The sequence below is a fragment of the Myripristis murdjan genome, chromosome 3 (genome assembly GCF_902150065.1).
Source record: "Myripristis murdjan chromosome 3, fMyrMur1.1, whole genome shotgun sequence".
Lineage (NCBI taxonomy): Eukaryota > Metazoa > Chordata > Actinopteri > Holocentriformes > Holocentridae > Myripristis > Myripristis murdjan.
This window is the reverse complement of record NC_043982.1, coordinates 1,801,645-1,814,069: the sequence shown is the minus strand read 5'-3', so window position 1 is coordinate 1,814,069 and position 12,425 is coordinate 1,801,645. Positions and strand designations below refer to the sequence as shown.

Below are 12,425 nucleotides of genomic sequence, written 5' to 3'. Positions count from 1 at the left end.
GTGACCAGCATCCTGTTGACTCAGAATTCTCCAGCCTGCAGAGGGGATTCTGTATCAGTCTTTTGAAATATCACACACATTGTAGCCAATGCATGTGAGGATAACAGAAAACTCAGCAATCCTGACTACTGGGGTGTTCAGAGAACACAAGTGCGAAAAAAAATGTTACGCTTACATTTTTCCACACAGTGCAAGGGAACATCTATCAGTGCAGTCCTGCAAAGTAGGTTTATCATAGTTATCATTAATGCAAATTGAGGATAAATAGATACAGACAAAGAGGGAGGATCATTAATGGCACCAACAATCAATAGGAAACTCTTTCCAGAGTCCAATGAGCCATCACTGATATCAATATAACTTTGGGATGAATAGACAGGGATGATAAACACAACCAATGATGACAAGAGCTGCAAAGACTAACTGAATAATTGACAAAATTGATGACGTAAAGTCGCTGACGTGCATACAGTTCATTAATTATTTTTTTTATTATCATCACCAATAAAAATATTATTCTACCATTTAGAATGATGACACTATTTTAATTCCAACTTAAATTACGCTTTTCTCTCTCTCTCTCTCTTTCTCTCTCTCTCTCTCTCTCTCTTCTGAGTAACAAAGGTATATGAATGTCTTCCCATCTGTTAGCTAATTTTTTTTCTTTGAGCTATTCAATTCATTTTTGTTTCCTGTCCAAACAAATGAAAAAAAGTAATTGCTAGATAAATCTATTAATCAAAAAATAGCCAACAGATTAATCAAGTTTCTTTTGCTAGTTGCAAGCACAAATGGAATTCTCTTTGCCAAACCCAACAAGTTATAGTGACATGACTGATAGAGCCATGTCAATATGACTTTGGAATCACTAGAGAAAAATAATTTTAAAAAAGACAATCAGCCTTTGGGGAGGTTTAAATAAAATATACAATGGATAGGAAATTCCCTCCGAAGTTCAATAAGCGATCACACAACTAAATGCCAATTTAAGATGAATAAAAATTAACAAAAAGTTAGCCAATCAGGAAAGAGGGAAGGCTTAAACAATCTAATAAAATGTGTTCCTCTTTTTTTCTCTCTGTTTTGGAAGTATCAACAGACAGGCCAACAGTACCTGCTGCTTGCAACTAAGACCTGTTTTTGAGTTAAAGCTTATCTTACTATGTCTGACAGGTGCAGGCGGTGACCCTCATGTAGTTACCATATCAAAGTTACCATCTGAAGGCTTCCTTGAATTTTCACTTCAAACTCAAGAAATAGAAAAAAAAATACCCTCTCCCCAGTACTCTATGACCATGGTTAGTCTATAGGTTTTCATTCCAACCATTTCACTGATTAAGGAAATAACAGATGAAATCAGCTACTGCAATTTGTGGTTGAAATGAGAAGTTAAAGAATGTTAGCTCTTAAACATGGATGGCCACAAAAGTCAGAAGCTTGTGTGTGTGTGTGTGTGTGTGTGTGTGTGTGTGTGTGTGTGTGTGTGTGTGTGTGTGTGTGTGTGTGTGTGTGTGTGTGTGCTGCAGGTGGCTTGCAACAAGAAATGGAAGCTCTAGCAGGCTCATTAGCCAAGATTCTGGACAGGCTTTGTCTCTGTGGCTTACAGTCTAAGATGACCTGCCCTTACTTCTCATAGTCTGCCTTTCTTCTCTCTCTGTTTCACATTTCTTTATCTCTTCTCCCTCCCTCAGTCCCTCCATTATAGCCCCTCCTACACCCCCCTATATCTCTGATGGGCTGTCTACATCTTTTCTGCTTGCCGCTCTGTTTCCCTGGGAGTGCACTCGCAGAGTCTGCAATTAGGATCCTGCACAGTGACAGGAGGGGGAAGGAGAGGAGAGCTGATGCCAGCCAGAGGGCTGAAGCAGGATCTTTCTATTCTGCATCAGATATACTGGAGATCAAGTAGCTGGAAAAAGAGGGTGCAAGCTGTTGAGAAGCTAACTATAGTATATGCTCACCATGTATTTTTGGATTTCTGTGCATCAATGAGGCATACAAATGAGCCCATTCTTATTTACTCACACAATAAAAGTTCTGAATGAGTTAAGAAGTTCAAGGTTTGTTTTGTTTCATGAAAAATGCATATTCCATGGGAGAAAAAACAAACCGACCCCAGACTTGGCGAATAGAACACCAATGCAATGTCTAAACTCACAGGCCAGCACGGTCAGGTTGTGTAACAATATTTCCGAGGCATTAACATAACATTTGCTCTACAAATAAGTGAAAAGTTTACTTCCATCTATCACGGTGACCAAGGAAAAGAGACTGGCATAGTGAGTGGCATAAATGTATGTTTTTATGAATTTGCACACCAAGTCAGCCTGTGCTGGATTGATAATATCTGTGCAATTAGTTGTTGAGGACAGCTATAATGGGTGTCATCAGTGAGGGCTACACTGCACCAGGGGGCAGTTTAAAGCTTTGGCAGAATTTAGCAATCACAGATCAGTCTATGCTGTACAGTGAGATGGAGAGAAGACAAAGAGCTCTCTCTGGTACATTAATACCCTCACACACATGCTCCACAGCCCAGGCCATTAAACCAACACTGGGACCAACACCCTAATGGCTCCACAGCATCAATCCCAGTTTCCTGCAACCATCTGCTTCCAATGAGAAACGACAGCAGTCAGCCCTTACTGTACTGTGTCATCCTGGCCTTTTAAGTGCTGGGATTGCTTCGCTATTCATCTCATCAAACAGAGGAAGCTGCAGTCCTGACCTCCCAGCTTCATAAAGGGTTTGAAGACAGAACTGGTGACACAGGGCTCAGATTAATGGGCCAGATACTGGAGAGCAGGGTTGTGTGATGTTTGAGTGTGTTCAGGTTTCTAAAGCAAGACAGGCAGGCCAGGCCAGGCTAGCTCCATCCATCACTGGCTGTAGAGTAGTCTCAAGGTTGTGGTTTACCCCCGGTTCACCTCTAAAGACGACAGATCGGGACGACTGAACAACTGCATCCCACACTGGGTAACAGAAAACACCTCCAAGACTAAATGCCCAGGAAGTACAGGGTCACCTTTAGTAGAAATACCAATATTGGGAAGATGCAGAATAAAAGCAGAGCCTGTGTCTTGCAAAACCAAGACACAGGCCATATCAGGGTATAGGAGACAACAAGCCAACACAACATAATTGTCTGCTTTTCAGATTCCCAAAGTGACCCTGACATAAAAAAAAAAAAAATATTGGTGCTCATGACCTAAACTATTAATTTGTTCCTGCTTTGTTAACATTGCTAATTTGAGAGGGTGAGCAGTCTGTTTTGCACTACCACTGGGTTAAAAATAACCATCTGATGCAATGACGGAAAATACATTCTGGTAGATTCATGTAAAGTAACATCCTAAGAGAATTTATCAAATTCCCAGACATTCCCTGTCTGGAATATATCTCTGTAAACTCTAGGATATTCCAGGAATTGCATGAGCAGAGAGGACTCAGCACAGAGAGGTGATGGATCTCTCTAATGACGGAAAAAGAGTTATATCGCAATCATATTTGTGCAGTGACCCTTAACTAATGACCTAAGTCTAGTTCAGCAAAACTAATGGGCTGATCCTAGATACTGGCAGTAAGTTTAGTGCTCAGAATTTACATTGGCAGTGAAAGAGGTTTTGGTGCTTTTCTGCTAAGATGTCATACCGTAACTCCACACCCAAACGCTCCTCTTTTTCCTTCCTAGATTGAGAACAAAGAAGACGTATTGGGCATGACCACAGCTATGGGTCATCAGAGAAATAACAGGACTGTAGCACCATCTACTGACTGCACTATATGAGGACACACACACACACACACACACAGGCACACACCTACCTCTGTTTGTTCTGAGGCAAGGCCTTGGTGTCCACAGCAAACATCTTGGACACAAAGACAATGACTGGTGCATTTTCTTCACTTGAGCACTGGAGGAAAGCTGGAAAACATCCAAGAGAAAGAAAAGCTTCAAACGCACATCTGAAACCACTGCAAAGCAGCCAGACAAAAGCCAGTCATCATAAAAAAAAAAGGAGGTCATGTCCACACAACTGTTTCACAGCTTCCAAAATGTGTTAAGGCAATGAAATGTTTTCACCAAACATGGTATTCGTCCGAGATGACACACAAACACTTTCTGACACATTTAACTTCTTAAATGCATTTTTCCACTCCTCAACACGTGTCAAAACAACTAGTGACATATAAAATCCTGGATGCTGGAACTCATTAAATCTTTCCTATCCAATCTGGTCTTTCCTATCCAATCTGAGGTAATGTGCAGGAAGGATGGAGACAGAAGGCGAGAGAGGCTGTTCTCTCCCTCCCTCTGTCCCCCGCCCTGAGCACAGCAGAAACTGCACGTTTTGTAAATGACCAGGTTGGAAGGAAATATAAATGTCTTTATCAAGGCCTGCACAGTGAGATGTGTGATAATGGACCAGATGCAGGAAGCAATGTACAAATTTCCTCTTATTTTTGTTTATATCCACAGCTTTTTTTTTTTCTTTGTAACCACTGATTTCTGGGATGCCCCAAACGGTTTCTTATTTTGGCTTTTGTCTTAGATAAGACACAATTTGTGGTCAAGAGCATTCTTACCAAGACAATAAAGAATTTTCTGATTGTCACAGTTTCTAAAATAAAGTTGTCTCACAAGAACATCTTTAAAAATACATTAAATGAATATCAATGCATACTCAGAATTAGATTATTTTACCTTTTAGAGCAATTAAGAATAAGAATATTTGAATGTACGTATTTGCACGTTCATTCATATCACAGCAAAAAGCCTGTAGACAAGACAGTAATTAAAAACTAATTTATACAGTTAATACAGTAGATCTGCATCTCTGTCAGTGTCAGGGCTTCAGAAGGAGCACTTGGTTTGGGAAATGCACTTCCCTCCACTGAGACAATATTCACAGCATCAAAGAGTTTTGGCCGTTGTGGACTTTTCTGCAATGCCAGTATTGATGCTCTTCAAAATCACATTTTCTTTCTTTTTTTTTTTAGTTCTTTTAACAGTACTTCAGATCGGTTCAATTCAGAACTTTATTGTCCCAAAAATGGAAATCTGACTTGGCCAAGCATGGCCAAGAACAAACCACACAATCAACTCTGATTTCAGCTGCTGAGGCCCTTTTTCTTCAAACAGTCTGTTTTGGTGAAGTCTCCAATTCATTCAAATGTCTTTCACACAGCATGACAGCTGCCCTTATATAGTGTTTAGGGGGCATTACCTGAGCTAATAACAAATACTCAGACACACACCTTCAGTTTACAAACAGGTGGCATTCATCATTCAGCACACCTTGGCAAAAGCAGAGTTGGATGGTTAAGAACATTTAGTGAAACAGAAGTTCATTCATTCATTCATTCATTCATTCATTCATTTTCCAAGCCACTCATCCTCTTTAGGGTCGCGGGGGGGGGGGGGTTGGAGCCTATCCCAATGCTCATTGGGCAGAATGCAGGGGAAACTCACTGGACAGTGGACAGGTCGCCAGTCCATCACAGGGCAGTGAAACTACAGTTGACTTCTCTTACTTTTTCTCTTAACACAAAAATTACAGAGATGAGATGAGATAAATTGAAGAGCATCTGGCCCAATGTGCATCCAACTGAAAGAGATCAAACAACACCTCCTTCCTCATCTGACGACCTGTATCTCTGCTCCCACGCAATCACTGACGTGAAAAAGCTGGATAGATTAGAGTTGTTGTTAGAGAAGTTTGGATCTGCTAATCAGAAGATTAAGGACTACACCGAGGATGAGAGGGAAGGATGATGCAAGTGTAGTGAGAGTCTGAATGACGGCTTTTGCTTCTCTAATGGTGCAGATACCATGTACATATATGCAAGTTGTCTTTGAAAGCCTGTTTTGGGATTAATGCTGTTCCACACCAATACTACCTTTTACATTTGACCATTTTTATGACACAGAATTTTTTTTTAGTCTAGTCAGGATGAAGTAGCCTCTGAAACAACATTTAGAACAGGGGGCACTGAAACTCTGCTTTGAAAACCATGATTAAAATAACAGTAAACACATACATGCAAATTTGTATAGAATTCTGTCACATGAATGTCGCATGAGAATCAATTTAGGCAGAGGACGTTCCACATACAACCAGTGTCGTGTGATTAAGCTGCAACTTCCATCCATCTGATCAGAGCTCTGATCTGAGATCTGATCAGAGCTCTGATCTGAGATCTGATCGGATTACACTGACTGGACCAGACTAGATTGTTAAGAAATGTAAAATATTGGCTCAATTTATCCATCTAATCAAAGTTGTAAATGCGACTGTGTGAGAGTATATTGGACTATGTGTATGTTACCTTGCTTCAACTCCTGCGTCTCTTTGGGCAGTGAGTCAAACCGCCGCGCTCCAACACTCATCAGCTTCTCCACCCTCTCTGCTGCCATGTCTAAAGGACTGGGAAGCTTCTCACAAACCATTGCTGCACTCAGGGTTAAGGGAAAGTAGAAACAGTGTACAAAAACACCCCCATGACAACGTACAAAGCTAGTAGTAATATGATGTGGGAATATGATAGGTAGGTGGAAGTAATATGAGTTATTGTATTAATAGTAAGTAAGTAAATAAAATGTATTTGCATAGTATCATTCACAGACAGGGGTCACAAAGTTTGTCACAAAATGACAGTAGGTAAGACCTATAAAAAAATACATAAACAATTTAATAAGATGGAGGATAGAAAGCACTTCATAAATAATCTCATTTATAGTATATAAAATAAGATTAAATATAAGAAATCAATAACAAAACAAAATATCAGAAAAAAAAAACACGCTAAATAAAAAGTGGTGATACACAGTCCACAGCTCTAATGTGCAACAGAAGATTGTTCCATAGTTTTGACACCACACTTCCATTAGCACAATCACCTTTAGATTTAAGTCTAGTTTGAGGGACTGTGAGAAAGTCCAGGTGATTTACTGCCGGTGAGTAGGAGAAGTAGTTCAGAAATATTCTGAGGCACTTGACCTTGCAGAACTTATAGATAGATAACAACAAGGATTTTGAAATAAATTCGGAATTTGACTGGAAGCCAGTGCAATGAAGCCAAAATAGATGTGATGAGATGTGAGACCTTTTATTGAACTTGGTCAGAAGTCCAGCGGCAGCATTTTGGACCAATTGTAAATGGTACAAGGAGGACATATTCAGACAATGTATAAGGAGCTGCAATAGTTCAGATGGGATGAGAAAAAAGCATGAATAATCATCTCTATCAGAACAGATCTGAATCTGGCTTTATTTCTTAACTAAACAAGTTAAGAACAAGATTGAGTCAGAGACTTGATATGTTGATGAAAAAACATACTGTGGCATTGTCAAAGATAACGCCTAGATTTCTCAGAATGGACTATATCCATAGAGAAAGAGAACATAAATACTGATTAATTTTGAGAGCAGCACAGTCAGGACCAAGAACAATTGGTGGTGGCACAGTACTTGTAACAGTGGTACTACAAAGACTAGCTAAGATCATATAAGTGGTAGTGTAAGTTGTAGCAGCAGTATTAATAGTAACAGCAATATTGGCAGAAGCATAGCATATGCTAACCCTAACTCATAGAAGTTGAGGTAGTTATGGTAGTAGCAGTATTAGCAATAGCAACAGCAAGAGTGCCACTAATAATAACAGAAATAGTAGTAGCAGAGTAGTTGTGCTAGTAGGAGGGGCAGCAGTGGTGGCAGCAGCAGCACTAGCAGATGCTAGTAAAATCAGCAATACCCGCAGTAGTGGCAGTGGTAGCAGATGCAGTAGCACTAATGATAGTACATAACAATAAAAAAAACCTTACTTCAGACTTAATTTTAGCTCATAGGTGGTTAAAAGCTCATATAGTCATATAGCTCTGGGTTCAGACCTAACTGCAATCAGTAAATTCCTATAAATAAATTCTAAACTTAAAGGTACAATATGGAATAATTTTCTTGTTCAAATGTGCAAATCAGCATCAGGGGTTCAGTGTGTTGCAGATCAATACCATGTGATCCACTGTTCACAATGCTGTCAATGCTCCAACATTATCTCGTTGTTTTATAACAATGACAATAAACTACTGAATTGAATTGAACTGAATGGCTGCCGAGATTTACAGCTCTAAAAACAGCCAACCCCATTCCGGGGAAAATCGGTCCCCCGCTCCCCTAGACACGCACATAGCCAGGCTGATGCCGGGTGCATGTGGCAGTGCTAGGCTGTGGACTCAGGGGTTAGCAGGCTACCACACACATATTTCATGGAACTATTGATCAGCTTCTACATTTAGTGCTCAGATAAGCAACATGCTGTGTGTAGCTACGCTAGCTACTGTTTTGCTTTCACTCTCAACCTATATGTGACTATTATTTCTTGTTGCACATACAGTATAACCTAAAATGTATGTTTGCCCTGTTCTCTATGCCTGTTCCTTGACTTGATACTCCTTGCAGCTCTTTTAAACATTTCTAGCTTCAAGTGCTAACATAAGTTCTGTTGTTGTATACAAAAATACATACTCAAACTATGATAAATGAAATGGTATTACTCTTAAAATTGAGAGGTTAGATGGTACTAAAAGTAGGGCTGTTCTGATAACTGCAATACTGCACTACTGACAGGCCAACAGCACGCGATGACAAGCTGCCAAAACCATTATGTTCACATTTTCGGGGTTTTCCCTAGCTTTCTGACTGACTGGCTATGACTTAGGTGCTGTGTCGTTGGTGAACGTAGGGCAGGAGGGTCCACTGTGTGTGTGAGGTCTGTGAAGAGTGACTGAGTAACAGAAAGACAGACAGAGAGAGAGAGAGAGAGAGAGAGAGAGAGATTGCGTGTGTACTCATGCATGAGTGTGTTGCAGCAGCTTCACTTTTCATGTCAGTCAGTTAGTGAGAAGTCAGTCAGTTAATGTAAATGAATTCACATTAAATGCAGCCCCATCCAGCAGGGTTGTGCAGAGGTGTGGGCCTGTTATTTATTTGTTTGTTTGTTTGTTTGTTTCTCTAGGATGTAACCACCATGAAAAAAAATCAGAAAATAACATTTGATTTCTCTAATTCACGTCTTCTTGATACCACCGGCCCCTCTCCTCATTCACTCTCTAGCTTGCACCCACTGCTGCAGTCTCTCTCTCTCTCTCTCCCATCTGAAGCCAGGAGTGATCTGACTCAACATTAGCCAAGGCAGAGCTACTAGACTGCGACCAAAATTGTTGCATAACTAACCTCCTAATAACATAACAGTAAAGCTTAATCACAATAAATGAATGAATGAATAATCTGCAAAGAAAAAAAATGCATTAATAGTGTGTACAACCACATACTGTGCTGTTAAGCCATCCTAAATCACTGCAGGGAAAATTCCTTCACCATGACAGCCCTAACTAAAATATCATAAAATTACATAGTGTTCCTTTAACAAGCGAACCCAGAGAAGAAATGGTAGAAATGGCATAAAGTGATTTCTTCCTCCAACTGATGCCAACATCAAGACACAGAGATATCAAGGATACAGAGCACAGCCTGGGAGACAGGCAGCCACTGGCTGCAGATGGCAGAGAGCAGGACTTTGGGGTCTGAGTGGCGAGAGTCCCGGGCCATTAACTTCACCCCTAGTGATGTCACCATCTTCTCCACCTTCTCCTTGTCTCTGGTCACCACAGGATGAGTCATGTTACATGATGCTTACTCTGCCCAGCTATTTTGTGGAGGTATTATCAATACAAATGTGTTCTTGTGGCATAAAAACCCAAGACCAGATACTCATGTGGGTTTGAAATTTAAGCCTTTAAGTGCAGAGGTAAGGCAAAGACATTAACAACCACCTACACATAAAGACCTGTGCCTTCATCATGCTGCTCATCCATCCTCTCCAATTAAAGTCCTTTTAACTTTCAAACCCACGAGTGCCTGGACATATTTATTCCACAATAGCAAATTTGTGGTCAAAGTATTTCCTGTCTTTCTTTAGTTCCTGACCTACATGTGCAACTGTGGTTGTTTGAGGATGACTGAAATACTCCTGTATTTCCTCTTAGAAATGTTACTGTTTTGCAGGGTATTTTGAAACTTCAGTGGCAATCATTTAACATGTTGAAAAATCATTAGATGCTCATGTTTGACATATTCCTAAAAAATGTATATCAAAATACGTAGCAACATTCATGTGTCAGTTAACAAGAAACTACTTCTTAACAAGTTAAACATCCACATGGCACAGAACAGCAAAAACTTCAACTAAAAACAGCATGTGTAACAATGTTAATAAATAGCATTCAGTTTCCTGTCTGCCCCCCACTGTGTAAAACTTTACACTGCTAGAGTAGTTTATATCTCTTTCTGCACCTCGGTCAGCAAAATGCTAGACCCGGTGCTCTAAATCCTCTAGTCAAACCCATAATGTAAAAAGAAACAAATTTGTGATTACAAAGTGATTGTTGTAAATGCATGGCCCCAACCTTGGAAAATAAAAATTTAATCTGGCAGAGGTGTGTGTATTTCATTAATGGAGCACCTAATCACTCACCTCCTAGTGACAACAGCATCATATAAACTCCAAATGTTATCTAGCACAAGCTGCACAAACAGTGGCTTCTTCCCTTTGGCCTGCAGCAGAGAGGGAGAGACCACAGAGAGCAGATCAGAATAAATGCAACTGACAAGAAATGAAAAAGAGACAATGTCAGAAATAACCATACAGTTACTGAACACTTCTGTTCAGCTGGATTGGTAGCTTGGATTTCATTTAGGCCAAATCAATACACCACTTTTTGTGTCAAGCCCCCCTATAATTTCAGCGCTATGAATCGGCACAATCATAGGCTTTTCCATTCCCATCTTAGATTTTTGGCATTTAGCTGAAGTGCTTTTCCAGAGTGATTTATAAAGAATTCATAAGTAAATTAAGCTTCAGTTCCTACTAAGATTTGATCAGTGTGTTTGTTTGTTTTTTTTGTGTGTTTTTTTGTGTTTTTTTTTTTTTTTTTTTTGGTTTGTTCTTGTTTTTGTTTTTTTTTTTGGAAGACTGATATACCAGTATTTCTTCAGTTGAAGCTGCTGATAGTTTACATTTTCTGCCAATATTAAATGTCTCTAATTTTGTAATTTTGAAATGCAGTCTTTGGTGTTTTAAGTAAAATAAAGTATGGAACATGTATCCTTTCTACTGTGACAAAAACAACTGCTGATAAATGAAGACTTATTTTCCAAAAATCATTAATGAAAATTGATAACTCCAATGTGCCAAGTAAATAACATTCATAACAGGTTGTCGTGTGACTATGGTCTGGCAGAGATGACATGTCTGGTCTGATATTAAAGGGGAGGGAAATAGAACTGATTTTTTTCTTTTACTAACTCTGCTACTCAGACACACACACACACACACACAGTTCAGAGGGTAAACCTTTCGAGCCCATTCCTGTCCAGTGAGCATACGGCTTTGTAAAAAGCCTCTCCATTCCATGGATGACCCCAAATGTCAGTAAATGGGCAACAGGGCTGAAAGAAGAGGTCAACCTCTCCAGCACTCTGCACAGCATGCTTTTGTTGCCTCCTCCGCTTGTGCTGACAGCCACAGTGCTGGCTAGACAGAAATACACTAAAACCTTTATCATTCACTTTCTATGTGATGAGCAACAGCTGAAGGTTAGCTGGAGTAAACGTATTGATGAGTCCAGCCTGACAAATAGACAGTGTCTTTGGAGGGAGCACGGGTCATTGATCGCTCCAGCCATCAATTGCATAATCGATCGGCTTGAGAATGATCACGCATTACAGCCAGCACGACTGGATGCCTCTTGCTGCTTATCAGGTGTCATGGGTTATCCAATAATGGATGGCCATGAGGGATTAAAAAAATGATAGGGTCTGGTTTCTCTTAGATTTGGCAACACTTGGTTTAAAAAATCTCTCCATTAGGAGTATGCCCATTGTTAGCATTACCACCCAGGGCTGCTGCTCAGGGTCACGGAAGTGCTGTCGAACTGAGTGGGCAGCAATCTGACAGTGTGCAGGCAGGACTGGAGAGGCTAAAGCAGAGTCCATTAGCATCTAACAAACCTATTCTCTGCATTCATTTTAGTTATAAATGGCACGCAGGCAGGAGGGGACAGGGAGTGATCATTACAGGTAGAACTCCTGCCCTGTGTGGGGGAAAAAAAAAAAAAAAAAAAAAAGCAGATGGATCTCTGGAGAGCCACAGCCAGAGAAAGAGACATAGACAGATGTATAAAGAAAAAGGGAAAGAGAAAGAAAGAAGAAACAAAGGGTTATAGTGATATGGTGGTTTGCTGATACATCACGATAATATTGGCCTTTTTTTAAACTATCCAAGTATCAGTCAGTCAGTATCATCCACCTTCAATATAACAGAGCTCCTCTGTGATCACAGCCAGTGTATGTTTTTACCATCAGTAA

The 12,425-nt window shown here is 40.1% G+C and overlaps 1 protein-coding gene across 2 annotated transcripts in view; it reads right to left on the bottom strand.

Moving 5' to 3' along the window:
- Nucleotides 1-12,425, bottom strand: part of efl1 (elongation factor like GTPase 1) — a 150,338-nt gene that overhangs the window by 125,911 nt on the left and 12,002 nt on the right. For both annotated transcript variants that reach the window (XM_030045185.1, XM_030045177.1), the window contains 4 exons: nucleotides 10,534-10,613; nucleotides 9,521-9,657; nucleotides 6,331-6,453; nucleotides 3,826-3,925 (listed from right to left, as the gene is read on the bottom strand). In XM_030045185.1, the coding sequence (XP_029901045.1) occupies nucleotides 3,826-3,925; nucleotides 6,331-6,453; nucleotides 9,521-9,657; nucleotides 10,534-10,613 (440 nt within the window). The remainder of the gene's footprint in view (nucleotides 1-3,825; nucleotides 3,926-6,330; nucleotides 6,454-9,520; nucleotides 9,658-10,533; nucleotides 10,614-12,425) is intronic.